The sequence below is a fragment of the Canis lupus genome, chromosome 7 (genome assembly GCF_011100685.1).
Source record: "Canis lupus familiaris isolate Mischka breed German Shepherd chromosome 7, alternate assembly UU_Cfam_GSD_1.0, whole genome shotgun sequence".
In the NCBI taxonomy this organism is placed as follows: Eukaryota; Metazoa; Chordata; class Mammalia; order Carnivora; family Canidae; genus Canis; species Canis lupus.
This window is the reverse complement of record NC_049228.1, coordinates 27,507,205-27,527,958: the sequence shown is the minus strand read 5'-3', so window position 1 is coordinate 27,527,958 and position 20,754 is coordinate 27,507,205. Positions and strand designations below refer to the sequence as shown.

The 20,754-nt window shown below is 41.1% G+C and overlaps 1 protein-coding gene and 1 long non-coding RNA gene across 11 annotated transcripts in view; one reads left to right on the top strand and one right to left on the bottom strand.

Moving 5' to 3' along the window:
• Nucleotides 1–2,586: 2,586 nt before the first annotated feature.
• FMO4 (flavin containing dimethylaniline monoxygenase 4) overlaps nt 2,587–20,754 on the top strand; it is a 67,421-nt gene continuing 49,253 nt past the window's right edge. For 5 of the 10 annotated variants that reach the window (XR_005362089.1, XR_005362087.1, XR_005362088.1 and 2 more), the window contains exons 1-5: nt 2,621–2,956; nt 5,212–5,353; nt 8,667–8,875; nt 9,707–9,869; nt 20,473–20,615. Coding sequence is in view for 7 of the 10 variants with exons in the window: in XM_038542558.1 (XP_038398486.1) it covers nt 5,218–5,353; nt 8,667–8,875; nt 9,707–9,869; nt 20,473–20,615 (651 nt within the window). In the remaining 3 variants the exon portion in view is untranslated. Of the gene's footprint in view, nt 2,957–5,211; nt 5,354–8,666; nt 8,876–9,706; nt 9,870–20,472; nt 20,616–20,754 lie in introns of those variants that run through there. The other 5 variants (XM_038542554.1, XM_038542552.1, XM_038542555.1 and 2 more) reach the window with 5 other exon arrangements.
• LOC106559008 overlaps nt 5,149–20,754 on the bottom strand; it is a 107,747-nt gene continuing 92,141 nt past the window's right edge. The window contains exon 4 of the long non-coding RNA XR_005362092.1: nt 5,149–5,528. This is a non-coding gene — a long non-coding RNA (uncharacterized LOC106559008). The remainder of the gene's footprint in view (nt 5,529–20,754) is intronic.

The following is a 20,754-nucleotide window of genomic DNA, read 5'->3' as shown; positions in this document are numbered from 1 at the left end:
AGTTGAGAGTTCAATAAATTCACTGGAATGCCTCTAAAGGAATGTAGGGACTGTAGAAAAAGACAAATACCATATGATTTTGCTTATATGTAGAATCTAAATAACAAATAAACAAGACAAAACAACATCAAAGAAACAAAACAAAATCCAGAAACAGACTCATAAATACAGGGCAGAGAGGTGGGAGGATAGGCAAAATAGGAGAAAGGAATTAAGAGCTACAAACTTCCAGTTATAAAATAAGTAGGTCATGAGGATAAAAAAAAGTACGGGATGGGGAATACAGTCAATAATATCATAATAACTTTGTATAACTATGCCTATGGTGAGCATTTTGCAATGTATGTAATCATCAAATCACTATGTTGAAAAAAAAATCTAGACTTCGTGATTCGGTAATATCATACTTGCATGTGCATGCAACTCACTGCCCCCTATCGTTCACATAGTCGTATGGCAGGACTCCAACTCTGGTCAAAATTCAACTCACTACATACTTCAAACCTCCACCTGAGCACTTGACCTTAAGCAGAGGAAAAGCATTCAGCCGCTCAGCCGCCCAACTGATCACTCTCTGATTCATGCCGACACTACTGCCTCCAAACCCTCTTAGGTTGTTCTAATTTCTTCCCTCCCCAATCTGATCTCCTAAGATGACTATTTTATACCATCTCCTCTCACCACATCCTCCACCACTTCCTTCTTAGCTCACTCTCAGATGAGAAAATAGTGACAATTAGCAGAGAGCATCATCAGGTTCCCCTCACCACACTTCCCAAGCCACCTGCAGGTGTGCCCATATACTCTTTCCTGTTACTAAGGGTGACTACCTATGCTCTGAAGGGCAATTCCTGCCAATGTCCTGATTCCGTCCTTTCACACTTACCCAAGAACATCTCTCCTATAATTTGTTCAATTTCTCTTCCAAGTTGTTCTTTCCCTCTTTCCTGGGCAATTCTCCACAATATATGAATATGGCATAATATTCCTGTTTTTTTAAAAACACTTCCTGACCACACATTCTCTTCAGCAAATGCTTCTATATATCAGAGCAGCATGATCTGATTCATGATTTTAAAAGATAATTCTGGAGAATAAATGATAGGGGAACAAATGAAAGTAAGGAAACTAATTAAAAGACTGTTTCAGAAGAACAGTTCCAGCAATAGCAAACTAGATAATACTGACCCATCTTAAATTGGGCTCTTGGAGCCTAGAAGACTGTTATAGAATAGGGCAAACCAAAAAGACCTCACAGCTAAGTGCAATTTGTAAATTTTGATGGTCTGTTTAATTAGGAAACTATAACTATAAAGAGTGGTGTGTGGTTCAAAATATGCAAATCAATTAACATGATATGCCACATTAATGAAATGAAGGATAAAAGTCATGTAATCATCTCAATAGATGCAGAAAAACCATTTGACAAAATCAATACACTTTCATGACTAAAACTCTTCTTACTAAAAGTAAGAAGTAAATTAATCTGTTTGCAAATCACATGATCTTACATAGAGAAAACCCTAAAGATTAAAAAAAAAAAAAAAAAAAACCCTGTTAGAACAAAACTACAGTGATTAAAACAAGATAGTGCCGGCATCAAGACAGATATAGACCAACAGAACAGAGTTGTGAGCCCAGAAATTAATCTTCAACAAGGCTGCCAAAACCACACAACGAGGAAAAGATAGTCTCTTTGACAAATGATGCTGGGAAAATTGAATATCCACTTGCACAGGAATGAAATCAGACCCTTATCTCACACCACACACACACACACACACACACACACACATCAACTTAAAATGGATTAAAGACTTAAACATGAGACCAAAAGTATAAAACTCCTAAAAGATAACATAGGAAAAAATCCTCTTGACAATGGTCTTGGCAATGATATCTTGGATATAACACCAAAGGCACAGACAACAAAAACAAAAACAGACATGTGGGACTTCATCAAACTAAAACCCTTCTTCACAGCAAAGAAAGCAATCAACAGAATGAAAAGACAACCTACAGAATGAGAAAAATATTTGCAAACCATACACCCAACAAGGAGTTAATATCCAAAGTAAGACTTCTGCAACCTAATAGCGAAAACAACAAAAAGAAAAGAAAAGAAAAGAAAAGAAAAGAAAAGAAAAAAGAAAAGAAAAGAAAAGAAAAGAAAAGAAAAGAAAAGAAAAGAAAAGAAAAGAAAAGAAAAGAAAAGAAGGGGATCCCTGGGTGGCGCAGCTGTTTGGCGCCTGCCTTTGGCCCAGGGCGCGATCCTGGAGACCCGGGATCGAATCCCACGTCGGGCTCCCGGTGCATGGAGCCTGCTTCTCCCTCTGCCTGTGTCTCTGCCTCTCTCTCTCTCTCTCTCTCTGTGTGTGTGTGTGTGTGACTATCATAAATAAATAAAAATTAAAAATAAATAAATAAAAAATAAAACAAAATAAAATGAGACTCCTGATGCGAGAGTTTGGCCTGCAGAACGCCCGTTTCGGGAGGGGCTGCGACGCCGCGGCGGCTTTGGCGCCCTCTGCAGGCCGCCGCGAGAAGGGCAGCCGCTTAAGCCTTCCGCGAAGTTTCAGGCTGTGCCTGGACTGTGACGTCGAGGAGGGAGGGGAAAGGGGCAGAAGTCGTTGATGCGCTTCGAATCCACAGCCCGTATTCTAATTCGTCACTTAGCCCTCCCCTGAGATCACGGAAGTTTCCAGCTCCTGTGCAGCACAACTTTTTACGCCCAGCGAGTGGGACGCTCTCTGCTGTCACCGGGATGGGGCAGGCGAACGGCTGTGTCTCACGCTGAGGCCACTTGATCAAAGTCAGCTTTCCCTTGTTTTCCTCTTAGAACAAAGTTTGAGTTTCGGAAAAAAAAAAAAAAAAAAATTGTTTTTTTTTTTGAGGCAAACACTGTCTATTTGCTTTGCGAAATCATTTGTCAGAGTATCTTCTCTGTGCCAACGAGGTAAGTGTCCTGGATGACTCTTCTTTGCTGTTGTCTTTTTTTTTTTTTTTTTTTTTTTAATGGGGAAATGTTTCCAGAAACTGCTTTTGCAGAGGATGAATATTCTTCTTGATGAACCCATTCCTTAAGAATGACTGTGAATCTCTTCTTCCGGAGCCTCTTGATTAGGGTTAAGATAACAGTTGAGGACAAAGTCAGAAAGCAAAAGAGCATTGCAAGGAAACCAAGTTATGTTGTAGGGAGAAACCATCTGAAAGCGAGGTGGCAGTTAAGAAGAATAGAATCGTGGCACTTTCTGTAATTCTCTTCTCACCCCTGATTTCATCTTATGGGGGAGATAGTAGCTCCAGGCACTGGGAAACAGAAAACACTCCGCAGGGTATAGGAAAGACTCTAACAAAGTAAGAGCATTGGTGGGTGATGATAAGAAATATACACAGATGATATATGTTGGCAAATTGAACTCCAATAAAGAAATTTTTAAATAATTAACCTTAAAAAATATATAAACAGATGAGATTCCATACTCAAATAAATTTTGAGCAGTCGCATGATTCAGAAATCACCCAAGTCTCTCCATGTCTCAAAAACAGTTCCTACCTTTTCTGGTCTGCCAGATATGGGATGGGGTTGTCATGTCGTTCAAAAGTCCCAATTCAGTGGTTCAGCTCATCTCTACCAAGGAACTTATTATAAGCAACGTTTGGTCTACAGAGGGCCTAGCACCCTTTCTAGTTTATAAAGAGCTTACATGCACTTTGTGTCCCCACCTCCCAGCCCTTCAAGTCTGCACTCTCTCTCCTACCTTTCAATTCACACCTATTTTGGTATCAAATACTTGCCATTTGGACATAAAAACATTTCTCTTGGGCTGGAAGGGGAAAAGAGAAAACTATTAGAAACCTCTGCTTACAAATGTGGGAACAATCTCACAGGGAAATGAAGAATTTTGTTTAAATTTATACAGCTGGTTAGAAGCAGAGGTAGAACTAGAACCCAGGTCTTCCCATTTCCAATTTGCTCACCGACTTTCCTCAGTGATTCGAAGCATATTTTTTAAATGGCTGCCCTGGCTCAGAAATTTATAATGTGGAAATGTTGTGTGATTTTAAGAGGCATGAATTCCCAGTCTGTTTTTGCTTGAGCTGTCTTTTCTAGGGGAAAGGGAGGAAAAGAGAAGAGAAAATTAGGGAGGTAGGGAATGAACACCGAGAAATATTTGGTGCTGGGCACTTTTGTATAAGTAATGTCACTTCATCTAAAACTCAAACAATTCTTCAACATAGCTGATTTGCTAGAATTGAGTAGTTAACACATCTGTCAATACAATAGCTATGTTGATGTTTGCAGAAATCCAAATTGTAATATCAAGAAAAACTGGTTATGAATCCCTGTGACACGTACTTCTTCCAGGCTCTACGGACAAATACATCCCCATTTCCCTAAGATCTCATCTAGAATGTTCCATGGAACATTCCTTGGGGACTTTGTTCTATATTATGGTCAGTCTATCTTGCCTCGATGCAAGATTAAGAACCGCCCTTAATTCATGTAATATCTTTGTTGCATGGCAGGAGATGACCCATGACCAGCTATTCTTGAAGACTCTAGAGGCTTTGAATAGGAACTAACATTTTTGCTAGCTGCGGTTCTTAGGGTCCAGAAGCACTAGGTGGCAGCAAAGGGCTCTTTTATTCCTAGGGTATCTAAAGTCCCAAGGGGCACCTAGCTTGCTCAGTCAGTAGAGCATGTGACTCTTAATCTCAGGATCATGAGTTCAAGCCCCACGTTGGGCACGAAGCCTACTTAAAAAATAATAATAAAAAAATAAAATAAAACATTTTAAAGTAAACAAAATCTCAAGGGGATCAAGGGCCTGACTATAGTAGAACTAAATTCAAGTGAGCACTTACTATGTAGGAGACACACTTCTATAATCCTTCCAACATATCAATCATTTAATTTTGTAACAAATATTTAAGAGATATTATTATTATTTCCATTCCCATTGTACTAAAATGAAAACCAAGGCCCAGAGATGATAAGCAGCTAGCCTGAGGTCACACTACTAATAAGTGATGGTAAGACTTCAACCAAAACAGTCTGATTTCAGAGCCCTCATTTTTAACCAAAATGTGAATCTGCCTCAGCTAAAAGAGGGTGTTTATACCACTCTAAAAGTTAAGTCCTATAACAGAAGGTTCCTTCTAGTCTTGTCATATAAAGAAGCTTAGCCCAACCTTCCTCTCTAACAGAGTGCCATGGCCAGGCGAGTTGCTGTGATTGGAGCTGGTGTGAGTGGCCTGTCCTCCATCAAGTGCTGCTTGGACGAGGACCTGGAGCCCACCTGCTTTGAAAGAAGTAACGACATTGGGGGACTATGGAAGTTTACTGTGGGTAACTTGTTACTTCCCATTTCTATCCATCGTAATCTGGCTGTCTGCTTTGTCCCTGCTCAGGCATGGTGGCTTCAGCCTACCTTGTTGATCACATAAAAAGCAGCTCACTTCAACAACACAGGCTTGTGTACAGTGCTAACACTGTGCAGGATGCAGTATGACAGGTGATAAACCTGGAGAGTAGGCAGGGCAGGGACAGTGGGAAAGGGGAGGAAAGGAAGAGATAAGTCTGATACACAAACACAGTATTGGAAGTTACAATTATTTCTAGACCACGGACATTAGGAGACTAACAATGTCACATAGGTTAAGCCAAATGGCACTGGTGAGTATGAAGCAGATGACACTTTTGGAAAGATGGAAGTTGGCATTAGGAGCAGAGCTCCAGCCCCCAGGCATTATTCAAGTCTTTGAGAGGAGAATTGGCAGGAGTGAGGCAAGAAACCAGACCCTGAAAGGTCAGGTGGGGGGTTGGATAACCCTCACATTATCAGAATAAAAGAGCCAAGGCACTGAACAATCCTTTGAAGGAGTGCAGTGTACCTCCTGGGAGGTTATTCTTGGAGCTAGGCCAGCTCTAGAGTGACTTAAGCAACAGAAGTAAGGACTGGGAGTGGCTAAATACCACCTGCTGGCTAGGATTGGTCCTGGTAACTGGGAATAGCAGGATGTCCAGCAGGGACCTAGGGATCTGTCCCAGTGGTGGGGTGTAAAGTATCAGAAGGTAGGAAGTCTAAGTACTGGATGCGTCAGGGGTAAGAGAAAAGCAACATTCAGTGGAGTTCATGCTAGAAGAGTACTTCAAACTGGTATGAATGAGGGAAGCCTTCACGGAGAAAGTGGCATTTGCCAGTCTTTGATAGATGGTGAAGAAAACAGAATAAGCAAATGTATGTAAGCAGATATGATCACAGCCCTGGGATTATAGTATTATAGGATTAGGATTATAGTATGGGGGTGGGGGGTAGTTTCTTCTGTTGTACTGTAAGCCTGATTCAGCCACCAAATGTCAATGTGGAAAGAAAACATTGGGTCTGGTTTGTGTACCTTCTGCTATTTGGCCCCACAGTTGATTTGGTTTTCTTCTCCCATGCTAAAGTAATATAGATAAATTTTAGAAAATAATATTGAGTTAAAAAAAGAAAGAAAATAGGATGCTTGGGTGGCTCAGTTGGTTAAGCATCTGACTCTCAATTTCAGCTCAGATCATGATCTTAGCATCATGAAACAAGCCCAATGTAGGGATGGAGCCTGCTTAAGATTCTTTCTCTTCCTCTCCCTTTGCCCTCCCACTGGTGTCAGCAAGTGCAAACGCTCATGGAGACACACGTTCTCCCTCCCTCTCTCTCTCTCTCTCTCTCTCTCTCTAAAAAGTATAAAGGGAGGCACCCAGCTGGCTCAATCAGTTGAACAATGAACTCTTGGTTTCAGTTCAGGTTGTGATCCCATGGGCCATGAGATGGAGCCCTGCATCAGGCTCCAGGTTCATTGAGGAATCTGCTTATAGATTCCTTCACTCTGGGACACCTGGATGGCTCAACGGTTTAGCGCCTGCCTTCCCCAGGGCGTAATCCTGGAGTTGGGGAATCGAGTCCCACATCGAGCTCCCTGCATGGAGCCTGCTTCTCCCTCTGCCTCTCTCTCTCTGTGTGTCCCTCGTGAATAAATAAATAAAATCTTAAAAAAAAAAAAAGATTCTCTCGCTGTCCCTTTCCTCATTCACACAAGTTCACTCTCTCTCTAAAATAAATGAATAAATCTTTAAAATATAATAAAAAAGAAAATAATAATTGCACTAAACAAAAGGAAAAATACAAATTAAATATAATATCAATATCCGTGGGTCCCCACTATTAAAATTTTTATGTATGTTGTACATCTGAAACTAATGTGACACTGTGTGTCAACTATATTCAGAATGATAATAATAATAAATGTTGATGTAGTTTCTCTCAACATCTATATACTATTTATTTCTCAAAAATGCAGTGATAGGGACACCTGGCTGGCTCAGCAGTTGAGCATCTGCCTTTGGTTCAGGGCGTGATCCTGGGATCGAGTCTCACATCAGACTCCCTGCATGGAGCCTGCTTCTCCCTCTGCCTATGTCTCTGCTTATGTCTCTGGCTCTCTCTCTCTGTGTGTGTGTGTGTGTGTCTCTCATGAATAAATAATTTTTAATGCAGTAATAGTATTAATTTTTCCTTATTTGACAAGTACCAGTATGTATAAAGTCCCTCTACCAGGAGGGGACAAGATGGACAGGGACCCTGCCCTCCTTACTATCTGGTGATAAAGACTGTAAAGACATTACACTGCAGTGTGAATGGTTCTATGTTAGAAAAGCAGGACACTGAGAAAGCACAGCAGCTGCCTCAGGGAAGGCGACCACTAAGAACAGCTAAGAAAGACACTTTTTTAAAAAAGAAGTAGAAATTAGCTTTGGCCACCAGAGTTTATTGGTGCCTTTAATATGCATGTTCTTGTTTCTTTGCTATGTTTTTAGTGTGCAACATTGAGACAACAGTGAGTTAGGAGTCCAGTGAGAAAACAGAGGCTACCAGTATGTGATTTTTCATACAGTTGAACTAGGACAGAGAAAGACAAGGCTAGAAGGGATATGGGTTGAAAGGGAGTTTTGTTTGGCTTTTAAAATTATCTTCAATATTTTAATTCCTGATGGGAAGGAGCCAATAAAGAGAAAGTGATTGAAAATATAGTAGTAGGGCACCTGGGTGGCTCAGTCGTTTAAGCATCCAACTCTTCATTTCAGCTCAGGTCCTGATCTCAGGGTCATGGGACCAAGCCTTGCATTGGGTTCCATGGTCAGCTCAGAGTCTGCTTGAAATACTCTCCCTCCCACTCCTAATGCACCTCCCCTCGCTTGCGTGCATGCTTTCTCTCTAAAATAAATAAATAAATCTAAAACAAAGAAAGAGAAAAAGGAAATATACCTAGACAATAAACACAAAAATCAGTGAGGACTTCTGTGAACAAAGACAAGAGAAAGAGATCTTCATGAGTGGAGGGATTGAGGACGGCAAAGAAAGAAGAGAAAAATAAACGAGTTAGACCATAGGCCTCATGTCCATGGAATCACTGAATGGCAATGTTAGTCTTAGAGAGTCCTGCTAAATTGCATTAACTTCTTTGTAGTGTGAGAAAGATATGGTGTTTAATCATTCTAATCCCGCCAATGATTTCTGATAACTGTAGATCCAATACTACATTTTCATGGAACTCTTTGGAATTAGAAGTGGAACACTGACTGCTAATGATCTCTTTTCTTCCTGCCTCCCCACCCCATCAAGCAAACTATGTTTCACCACAGGAGACGTCTAAAGATGGGATGACCAGGGTCTACAAGTCATTAGTGACAAATGTCTGCAAAGAAATGTCATGCTATAGTGACTTCCCCTTCCAAGAAGATTATCCCAATTTCATGAACCAAGGAAAATTTTGGTACTATCTGCAAGAATTTGCTGAGCACTTTGACCTTCTGAAATACATTCGATTTAGGGTAAGATAACTTGGGTTATGGAAGGTTAATGAATGGGGTCTGCCCATCCAATCTAATGGAAAGGGGATCCTAAGTAAATTTATTCCTAATTTTATCTCTATATAAATAAAGTAGGTAATAAAGATTCTTCACTTCTTCCATCTCTCATGGTTTATTCAAATAAATCATTAAATTAGACTTTCCTGGTGCACCTGGGTGGCTCAATCGTTGAGCACCTGCCTTTTACTCAGGTTGTGATCCTGGGTCCTGGGATCGAGTCCCACATGGGGCTCCCTGTAGGGAGCCTGCTTTTCCCTCTGCCTACGTCTCTGCCTCTCTTCCTGTTCTCATGAATAAATAAATAAAATCTTTTTTAAAAAAATAGGCTTTCCTGATTCCTCTTCTGAATCCAAATTCTTATTCAGGAAGAAATTTAGAATTTTTTTTTTTTTTTGAGAGGAAAGGAAAAATGAATTTTGTTCATGAAACCTGTGGGAAAGAAATGGCTAGGAATCTGAATCACAGAAATTATAATGAGCCAAAACTCCCTTCCTGCATTTTCCCAATGCATTCAGTATTATAATTCACCACTTCTCACTGGGAATAAAGACCGAATGTTTCTTTCTTCCAGTGAAGGCTTGCAGATATTTTGGGTCCTACTCTATATAACCACTTTTAAGTCTTTGTACCAGTTACTTATTTTCTTTAGGGAGGAGATAAACCAATATTGACAGACCCTTTAACCTGAGACTGATTTGCCCCATATGAAATAACAAACATGGTTACCAACCAGCTGTTACATGAAGTCTCAAGGTGATTGATAGAAAGTGAGTGTTTTTCTGCCTATTTCAGACCACGGTGTGCAGTGTAACGAAGCGACCAGACTTCTCTGAAACTGGCCAGTGGGATGTGGTCACAGAGACAGAGGGGAAACAGGAGCGTGCCGTCTTTGATGCTGTCATGGTTTGCACTGGACATTTCCTGAATCCCCATTTGCCTTTGGAGTCCTTTCCTGGTGAGTCATTTCTACCTGAGATTATGTCTACTTTTCTGAGTTCTTCTACAAGAAAGCCATTCATTTGTAATTGGAAATAATTACTAATGATTATAGACAACTCCATGTTCACCCTCAGAAATAATATGTACAAAATAACTTTGAAAGGTATAAAGTGGGTGGGGGGGTGCCTAGGCGGCTCAGCTGGTTAAGCATCTGCCTTTGGCTGACGTCATGGTCACAGGATCCTGGGATCAAGCCCCACATAGGGCTCCCTGTTCAGCAGGGGGTTTGCTTCTCTCCTTCTCCCTCCGCCTGCCAGTCCCTCTTTTTGGGCACTTGCTCTGTCTTGCTCTCTCTCTCTCTCTCTGTCAATTAAATAAATATTTTTTTTTAAAGAAAGTTATAAATCACTAGGTAGGTGTCAGGTCTTCTTACTAATATAAATGCTGCTGTTATTGAAGCTTTTTCATGCCTGTCTGATTCAAGTTCAATGATCACATAAGGCTTACGTGTCATTAAAAAAAAACACAAGCTTTTGAATTTTGTCGTTGAATTACAGGTCATTTGAATCAGGAGTGGTCTGTAATTCAATAACTTAAAGGAAGTGAGAGTCTAAAGAAACGTGACAGATTTGTTTTTAAGGAATAGAGCAGCAATTATACATCCAAAGAAATATTTTTATACTTCAAAACAGTCACCACAATAATAATCCATATATCTCATTATACTAAGGCTATAACCACAAAGGGAGTTTAGAAATTCCTTTTGGAAATGCTTTTGACTCCAACAGCACATTTTTTAAAATGTACGGTTGGCCTTTGAACATCTCAGGGGTTAGGGGCGCTGATCCCCTACATAGTCAAAAATCGCCATATAACTTTTGACTCCCCCCCCCCCAAAAAAATTAATAGCTTTCTGTTGGCTGGAAGCCTTATTGATAATATAAGTCGTTGTTTAACACATATTTTGTATGTTATATGTATTATATGCCATATTCTTACAATAAAGTAAGCTAGAGAAAAGAAAATGTTACTAAGAAAACCATAAGGAAGAGAAAATACATTTACAGTACTGTATGGTATTTACTGAGAAAAATCCATGTATAAGTGGACCCATATAGTTCAAACCTCTTGTTGTAGAAGGGGCAGCTATACTCATGATTAGCACATCTCCATCTTTTGGGATCAAATGACGATTATTAATATGCCGTACAGCTACTCTTCTTCTGTCACTTATAAGTGGCTTTAAAGGCAGTTGAGTAAGTGAAGTTTTGAAACTTCATTAAGGAATTGAAAGAACTTTTAAGAAGAGTGTGAAGAATAAAGCTTGTAAACCTGGGCCAATAAAAAAATTAAATATAAATCTTATAAATGTAATCTCAAATTAATAAAATATCCTATTTTTTAAAATGTTTTGGGAATCAAGTGAGACTTTGATGCATAATTTTGCAAAGAAGCAATGGTGTCAATGGTGGTTGGGCTTCAGACTTGCAACTAGTCTGGTGGTCAAATACACAGTGGGACAGTACTAACGAAATATAGAACCACCTCTTATAACAATATTTCTATGGGGAAATGTGTTAGAAGTGTCAAAAGATTGATGTTTTTGGAATGTAGTGTCTTACCAGGTTTTGGCTGGCTTACCCTCAGTTCCACTTAGGCTTTGACTCAGAGATGCTACTGCAAAAGATCAGTCAAGAACTGAGAAATGAGGATCCTTTTGGCAGGATAAAGTGGAATCTGGAACAGTTGGTTCCAAAGAAAGAGACTGGGCAAACATAAAATAGAATTGCAAGATAGGGGCGCCTGGGTGGCTCAGTGGTTGAGCATCTGCCTTTAGCTCTGGGCATGATCCCGGGGTTCTGGGATTGAGTCCTGCATCAGGCTCCCCACAGGGAGCCTGCTTCAACCTCTGCCTATGTCTCTGCCTCTCTCTCTCTGTACCTTTCATGAATAAATAAGTAAAACCTTTAAAAAAAATCACAAGGTAGTTTGGGATCATTTCAAAAGCAAACATTTCTATATACCTTTATGACCTCTAGGGAAGAAATGATTACATTAGAAATATTGGTGTGCCCTTCTCTTTTGCCCCAAAATCCAGATTAGGGAGAAGGAAGAAATCCACACATACAGATTTCAGACTCCTCCTGAGGAGGTCTTAGTTTATGACCAGACTTTAGAAGGATTTGTTACAGGTGGACACCAGAATGGATATCCCAATTTCCTCTATGTTCCCAGGATGAGGAATCTTGGTGAGTGGATATGGTGTAAGGTTTCCAAGGGGTCCTGACTGCTACAGTTCCCTTGGGGTGATGGCCCTCGATGATAAGTGGCATTTAGCATAATGGTTATGAACAAAGTTCTAACATCAGGCAGCCTGGACCACATCCCGGAACTAGTTGCATAATCTTGGGTAAATTTTTGTTTAAGATTTTATTAATTTAATCATGAGAGACAGAGGGGGAGGGGCAGGGACACAGGCAGAGGGAGAAGCAGGCTCCAGGCCGGGAGCCTGAGGCAGGATTTGAAACCAGAACCCTAGGATCACGACCTGAGCTGAAGGCAGACGCTCAACCACTGAGCCACCCAAGTGTCCCACTCTTGGGTAGACTTAACTCAATGACTCCATTTCATAGAGCGGTCATGAGAATTACATTAAAATACTCAGGATAGGACAGAGCACATGGTGAGCACTCTGTCAACATTAGCTGCTATTGCTGTGACTCATGACCTCCTGTGAACTATTATAAACGTTCTGAGAATTGTTCAGAAGAACCTGCTTCCTAAAAGATCTGTGATTCCCCTCAGACAAGGAAATATTCATCCTCCTTAGTTCCATAATAACTCCTGCTCTAGCAGCCATTCGGCCTCAGAGTGCCAGCTCCTCCTGTGTTCCAGGTGGGAACCCCAGGACGGGTCACACAGACCTAAGCTCTGCATTGCTCTTCCACACACAGAAGCTGTGTAAGAGTGACTCTCTAACCACATATCAGTTGTGACCATTAGTTATAGGTTAGTGCTGTGAATGCCTAATTATGTTTGATCAGCTACTAATGTCTTTATGCTTGGTGAGCATTGTAAATGTAATTCAGGCGCATGGTCTTCCTTCCCCTCAGGTAGTTGCTCTGCATTTCCTAGCACATGACATTAGGGCAATAAGTATAAGAAGAATAAATCACAGCAGTAAAGTGCTCCAGAAATATTTAGTGACTTGGCAAACTAAGTCCCATGCCCCACAGCAGACCCCAAGGCTCTCACTGTATAAGAGGACAATGCAATAATTGAAGGTTATAAGAATGACCTGGAATTATCAGTCTGTTCTACTTTTAGGACATAAAATATATAATACACTTCAGAAAGTCTTCTGTGAAAAATAATAATTAAGATTTTGATGTTTCTGTGCTAAATTGCCCAGTTGTCTGAAGAATGCTCTCCCCTGAATGTTGAACCTCTTTGGCATCAAAGATGCATTTATTATAAGGCATTAATTAGACTTCCCCAAAGCAAGGAGATAGCATTTGAGAAGTGCTCAGTAGTCCTCAAATCACTCCCTGTCCCCATCCCCATACACGGATGTAAGATATGAAAAGGAAAATATGGTAAAGATGAAAGCTGAATCTTGAAGTAATTTACCATGATGTTAGCATACGTTTAATATGTGCCTGTTGAATGAAATCAGGTGCCCAACAGCCTTTTATGAAAACAGTCTGAAAGAAAAGAACTAGTGTAATGATAGATGTAGGCTATGACCCGAGTGCAGGGTTCCCAACCACCACCAAAACCCGAGATGTTTATTTTAAAAGCAAGTTACTGTGGCATTTATGGAATAAAAACCTCCAAAAGTGGAACCTTGGAATCCAAATATTTAACAAACTCCCCCATCAACGTGATCCTCATGAAAACTAAAGCCTAAGAGTCATTTCCATAGTCCAAGTAGAGGCAGCCTAACCCTTTGGTTACCATGGGACAAGAGTCAACTTGTGCCCATGTGATTCCTATTGACACCTGGGCAAATCCTGTGTCCTAAGTCCCTATTTCTCCACCTGTAAAATGAAGTACTCATAGCACCTTCTTCTTAGGGTTACTTTTGGATGAAATCAGCTGCTAGCCCAGGAGTGCCTAGCACAGGACCTAGAGCAGAGTGCTCTGGAATTTAGCTAGGGGTGTTGGTATGAAAGAATTATGCCCATCGTTTGTGGGAAAAGAAATGGAAAAAAAAATTACTGGTACCAAATTAAAGATGGTTATTTGTTATTTCCAGGGCCAACTCAATCGCTTAAGTCATTTCAGGGAGAAAGCTTGAAATGTAGCACAAATTGGAGTCATAAGACCAGAATTTAAATCCTGTTTCTAGCACTTATTAATTAATTATATGACCTTAAACAAATCGCTTAACCTTTCTATGCACTAATGGATTCACCTGTAAGACAAGGATGACTAACCCACGGCCAGGAGGATTACTACAAACCTGACCTGAGAGAATGCCTATGAAAGCACCTGGCGGAGCACTGTCCATTACAATTTTTTGTAAAACATAACTTCCTGCTAAGCTGTACTGTGAATTCATTCTTTGAGTAACAACACAATTTATCGTGCACAACGTGATGACAGAATGATACTGGAAGAGAGACAGCAGAGGGTAATGGAGCAAAACATGGACATTAAAAGTCCAGGATCTTGCGTCAGAGTACTTGCATTTAAACCCCCAGCCCTCGGGATCCCTGGGTGGCGCAGCGGTTTGGCGCCTGCCTTTGGCCCAGGGCACGATTCTGGAGACCCAGGATTGAATCCCACATCGGGCTCCCGGTGCATGGAGCCTGCTTCTCCTGTGTCTCTCAGGACGCCTGGGGGGGCTCAGCGGCTCAGCGGTTGAGCTTCTGCCTTCAGCCCAGGGCGTGATCCTGGAGTCCCGGGATCGGCTCCCTGCGTGGAGCCTGCCTCTCCTCCCTCTGCCTAAGTCTCTGCCTCTCTCTCTCTCTCTGTCTCTCATGAATAAATAAAATCATAAATAATAAATAAATAAATAAATTCCCAGCCCTCAAGGTACCTGGCTGACTCAGTGGGTGGAGTGTGTGACCCTTGATCTTGGGGTCATGAGTTCAAGCCCCCCACTGTAGTGGAATCTAGTTTAAAAAATAAAATAAAAACAAATTCCCAGCTCTCTACTCATTGACAAGTGTGATGTCACAAAAATCACATTATCCCAGCAAATCCGTTTCTACATATGTAAAATATAAGTGAAAATAGTATAGACTTCAAAGGGTTATTGTGAGAAAAATCCATGCAATCGCTGTGTTATTAGAACAGCAATAGCCAAAGTCTTCTGGCTTTATTAACGTTTCCCTGCCCTCAATTTATTTTAAGGGCAAAGATTATAATATCTTTCTAAAACAACCCCATTCCATTCAGATGAACATTAACTTGAAGTCCCATCTGCCTGAATTTAGAAGTTAATATTTAAACAATATTAAAGTCTCTTATTGCTCTGGTTTGGAAGAAGGGAGGATGTACATACATGTGTCCCAGCCAACGTTGCCTATTTTCTGAAATAAAACTATGGGTGAATTGTCACACGCAAAAAAAAGACAGCCCCCCCCAACTCTGCCTATATGTATGCTGAAATGCACACCTCTGTTTTGTAAGGGAGAAAAGACTTTTCCTATACCCTACTCAGTTTGGTAGGCAGATTAACAGAGAGAAAGGTATACAGATTTATTAATTTTTAATACTAATATGTGGACATCATAGGAAAACAATGAATACCAAAGAAATCTATGAGATTTGAGAGTTTACATACTATCCTAATAGGGAAAGGGGGAGTGGATATAGGCAATCCGGGGGGAAGCAAAGTTTTCTAGAAAGATGAATGAACTCTTAGAAAAGAAGATGGGAGATACGACTATTTGTGACAATGTTTGTCTGGGCTTAGACTTCTACTATCCTCTCGTGTGATATGAGTCAATCTTTCCTGGTTAGTGAAACTGCCAGAAAGGAGATTTATGACCATAGAGTTCCTTTTGGAGGACTTGCCTTGAGGCAGATGAGGAGAGTTTAGAGAAAGCCTCTTCCTGCCTTTGCTGTTTTTCAAGTGCCTTCGCCTGAAAACAATCAATATATCAAAGCGGCGTATTTTGTGTAGCAGGTCCTGAACTCCTTCAGTGGTAAAGTAAATAGTTCAAACATGACAGCAGTCCAAAAAAATAACGTCAAGTAGCCATACAATTTCCTCAAGGAAATGGCAAGGCATTGCAAGACAAAGCCCTGGCCAAAATCTGAACAGTTGGGAATAAATACATTAATTTCTGTCAATCTTTACTTACGCCAGTGTGCAAGAGAGCCACAGCTGTTTGGTAATGACTTAAAATGCTATCAGAGCCCCTCTGACATCTGGCTAAGATTTGCTCTTTTTAAGAAGCCTTTTCTCCTTTCACTAATCACCATGTGTCTTTCACAAGTAGTTTTAAGACTAATGTTGAACATGAATGTTTTGCTTGGGAACATAACTCTTCTTTGTATAGTAATATCTGGGCCATTTCTACCCTATCTATCAAAAACCAAATGCATAGAAAAGGATGTTTGTCTACAAGGTGTCGCCACCACTGTTTGGCAGTTGAAAGCTCATCCACATCACCTTATTTTTATGTATATGAATTGTCTTTTCTTTTTTTCATGAATTAGTAGTTATGATTTACCAGATTCCTTTTTTTTTTCTTTTTTGGCACTGCATTGTCGACATAATCATTGACTCAAAACTAACTATGCATACTACATTTTTTGAGCAGGGCTCCCCGCTCAAATATGCAATTACAGAGAACCTATCATTTGCAAAGCATTGTGTTAGGTAGTATCTGTGAACCAAGGTTGAGCCCTCCAGAAGCTTCTCTCCAGGGAAACCTCAGTAAATAGCTTAAAGCTCGAGTCTCTAATGCAGCCAACACATGTATTGATTCCCCTTCTTGGAACCGTCATTGCACCCCTTCTTGAATTCTTAATTATCCTTCAAATGTCATTCTTAAAAAAAAAAAAAAATCACCTCCTCCTGCATGCCTTCCAGGCTCAATCCAGGTCAGATGCCTCATTGGAACCATCCTAACAACTCCTGATCTAGGAGGCAGTGTAGTATCATGCTTGACAGCTGAGCTCCAGAGTCAGAGGATCGAGTTCCTGTCCAGACTCTGCTACGTGCTGTATGACCATGGGCAAGTTACATATCCTCTCTGTGCCTCACTCTCAGTAAAGTTGAATAATAAAATTATCCACCCTCTGGGGTTGTGAGGTTTAAATTAATTAATATGTATAAAGTCCTTAGACAAGTGCCTTGGACTTGTAAAAGAAGGGCTGAATAGGGGCAGCTGGGTGGCTCAGTGGTTGAACATCTGCCTTTGGCTCAAGTCGTGATCCCAGAGTCCTGGGATCAAGTCCTACATCAGACTCCTCTCAGGGAGCCTGCTTCTCCCTCTGCCTATGTCTCTGCCTCTCTCTGCATCTCTCATGAATAAATAAAATCCTTAAAAAAAGGAGGGGACTGAATAAATGCTAGTTAGCTGCTGTCTAGTTATCTCTTCCTCATTAGAGGATGAACTCCCTGAAGGTAGAAACTAATTTTTATCCTCACAGGCCCTAAACTCAAAACAGCATCTCGGGCTAAAGAAAGACCAGATCCTGTAAGGTACAGTTATTTATTTACCTACTGCATTTTTAAAAAAGATTTACTTATATATTTTAGAGAGACACCTGGGGGTGGGGGCAAGGAGCAAAGGGAGAAGGAGAGAGAGAATCTTAAGCAGGCTTCATGGCCAGAACGGAGCCCAATAGGGACCTCTAGCATCATGACCTGAGCCAAAACCAAGAGGCAGAGGCTTAACCCACTGAGCCACCCACATGCCCCACCGACTGCATTGTTTTCTTGCAATGCCCCTGCAGACCTGATCTGTGGGGCTTTGTTCTTCCTCTGCCCCTACTTGCAATCTTGGGATATTCCTACTGCTTTTCTGCTCACCGTCAGATAATGAAAAGTCCTCTGATCACTTTAAAATGACCAAAAAATTCTCATTTGCATAACTAAAATGTCCTTCCCCGTGCAGTAGTCAAAACTTACATGTAATGGTGAAGTTTCCCCCCTGGCCCAGCTTCTCCCTTCCTCTCCCAGTTTTTCTTTCCTCCGCATCCATCACCCACCAGCTGCAGTCTGCAGTCTTCAGTCTCTGACCTTTCCAGAAGTGGAGTCAGGGAAAGGACCAGAAGACATAGTGGACAGGAAAGCTCTTTCTTGACCTGCACCAATCAAATACTAGTTTTCTCTAGCCTTGGGGGTGCCTAAGATTGATGTTCTGTGGGGTGCTTTCATGGGTTCTGCTTCAGAGAGGTGCTCCATGAAGGGAGATCTCTCAGTGCAACCCCTGGGCATAGGCCACGCCCCCTCAGGCTGGCAATGTACCTAGTTCTCCCCCTGTCATCTCCACACAGACTGTCTTTCAAGTCTCAGAGCCTAGGCAGATGCCTATCTTGTGCAAAGTCCCTTTAAATTGGCATCAGCCAGGCTCTCTCCTACCTGGCTTTCGTCTGGTGCACATGAAATATGCATCTCATCCTGTCAACAGGAGATGAAAAACTTGCTACCAGGGCAGCCAGTACCCCTTGCTGGCAGTTGCAGCCACAGGCTGTCAAGCTTGGGTCAAACACTAGGGCCCACACTTCAGAGACTCCCAAGGGTCAAGATCTCACAGTGATCTCCTTGCAGCCCTCAAACCTGCCTCCATATCCAGGGGACATAAAAATGTCACAGCACTTTAAGTTCTTTCATGAAAGTCTTCAATTTCCAACTCCTGGCCACTTCAACTCCAATCCCCAAAAGTGAGTGAGGGGCTAGGGATCCTAAAACCGGTCTGCATACACATTCTTTGCAAATTCTGCACAGTGGGTTTAACACCTCCCTTGGAATATGGCCACCATTGTATTCAGTTTCCAGCTTTGGGGTCCTCAGGAAGCAAAGACTCCAATTAAAATATTGTTACACATATTACATATGCAATAAATGTTATTGAGTAAATGAATCGATCAACCATTGCATGATAGAAGAATTATATATTCTGGGAGGCGGTTTCATTTTTTTCTTAAGATGTATTTCTATTTATTTTAGAGAGTGGGGGAAGGAGCGGAGGGACACAGTGTCTTACACTCCCCACCGAGTATGGAGCCTGATGCAGGGCTCAATCTCATGACCCTGAGATCACAATGTGAGCTGAAACCAAGAATTGGATGCTTAGCCAACTAGGCCACCCAGGCACTCCTAGTTTCATCTCTTTATTTTAAAATTTCAGAAGCACTTGAAGTATTGAAGTGAGATATTGTCAAACCCTCTAAACTGCAGAGCTTCCCTTTCAGATTCCTTGTCAGAGTGTCATCTCACCCATCTGTGGGTCTGACGGTCACTGTTCCCATCACTCCTGTTCCCTCTGCCACCTCATAATTCCCACAGCTGCCACTGGAAACACCTCTACTTACTCTGTTACTACTGGTCTTCACTTATATGAATCCATGATTTACGTCTTTTATAGATGCCAAGGAGATAGTTACCAAAAATAAATCAAGAGAAGAAATATTTGAGAGCCCTTCTCATAGATATACATACCATAATAGTGATACTTATAGGGGCACTTGGGTGGCTCAATCGGTTAAGCATCTGCCTTCAGCTCAGGTCACGATCCCGAGGTCCTGGGATGGAGCCCCACATTGGGCTCCCTGCTGAGCAGGGAGCCTGCTTCTCCCTCTCCCTTCTGCCCTTCCCCCTACTCGTGTTCTCTCTCCTCACTTCTCTCTCTCTCTCAAATGAATAAAATATTTTTTTAAATGGGGATACTAAAAAAAAAAATAAATAAATAAATAAATAAATAAATGGGGATACTTCTATTAGCGGAGTGTTAGGAACTTGAAAGATCAATCAGTAACACAAATATAAATAATGTAAGAATAGAGTATAAATAAGCATACAGTATAGTAAAGCATTAAGCATATAATAAAGTAAAATAAGCATTAAGCATAAATAGCAAGCCTAAACCACAAAAAAATAATTACTATTAATTATTAATAGTATTTTAAATATTAATAGTAATAATATTACTATGTTCAGGAGAACTTGCCACAAAATTTCTTTTGTGGAAAATGGTCATTGAACCAGAATTCAATTTGTAAATATGTTATATACAAAGACCATATTCCCATAGACTGTATCTGTTGGGTAAAATAACATGCGTCAACAATCTACTTCTTGCTTAAGATGTTTGGGGTCATGCATGAGATGTTTGTTATTGAGCTTCATTTCTCAATGAGCTGCATTGAGCTTCATTTCTCCCAAGTAATTACCTTAAAAGGGAGCACTCATATGGAACATAAGTTCTTCTGTACTCCTAAATCTCCTGCAGGCTGTACTAAATCTGTATCTGGGCTCACAAAATCCAGTGGAGAGGGAGATGATGTGCTGTTTCTACTTCCTGCAATTAGCAGCAAGAGCAAAAAGGCTGACATATTTCTGGAAGTTCCCTTTTCCTACAGATGCTATGCCTGCATCCTAGGGAATTATAACTCTAGATACTTCTGATTTTCTGATCCCTCCTTCCCCTCAGGTATTCATAATTTTACAGGCCAGATCCTGCACAGTCAGGAGTATAGGAGCCCAGAAGGCTTTCAAGGCAAACGTGTGTTAGTGATCGGTCTTGGAAACACTGGAGGGGATGTTGCAGTGGAGCTCAGTCGAACGGCAGCTCAGGTACACCAGGGGAATCCACACCCTCACCCCATCACCATTTCTGGTGGCTGGAGAGAGGTACACAAGATTACAAAACACATAGGCCAATTGCTAAATCATGTGGACACAGCATGAGTGAAAAAAAATCCACATGTGATGA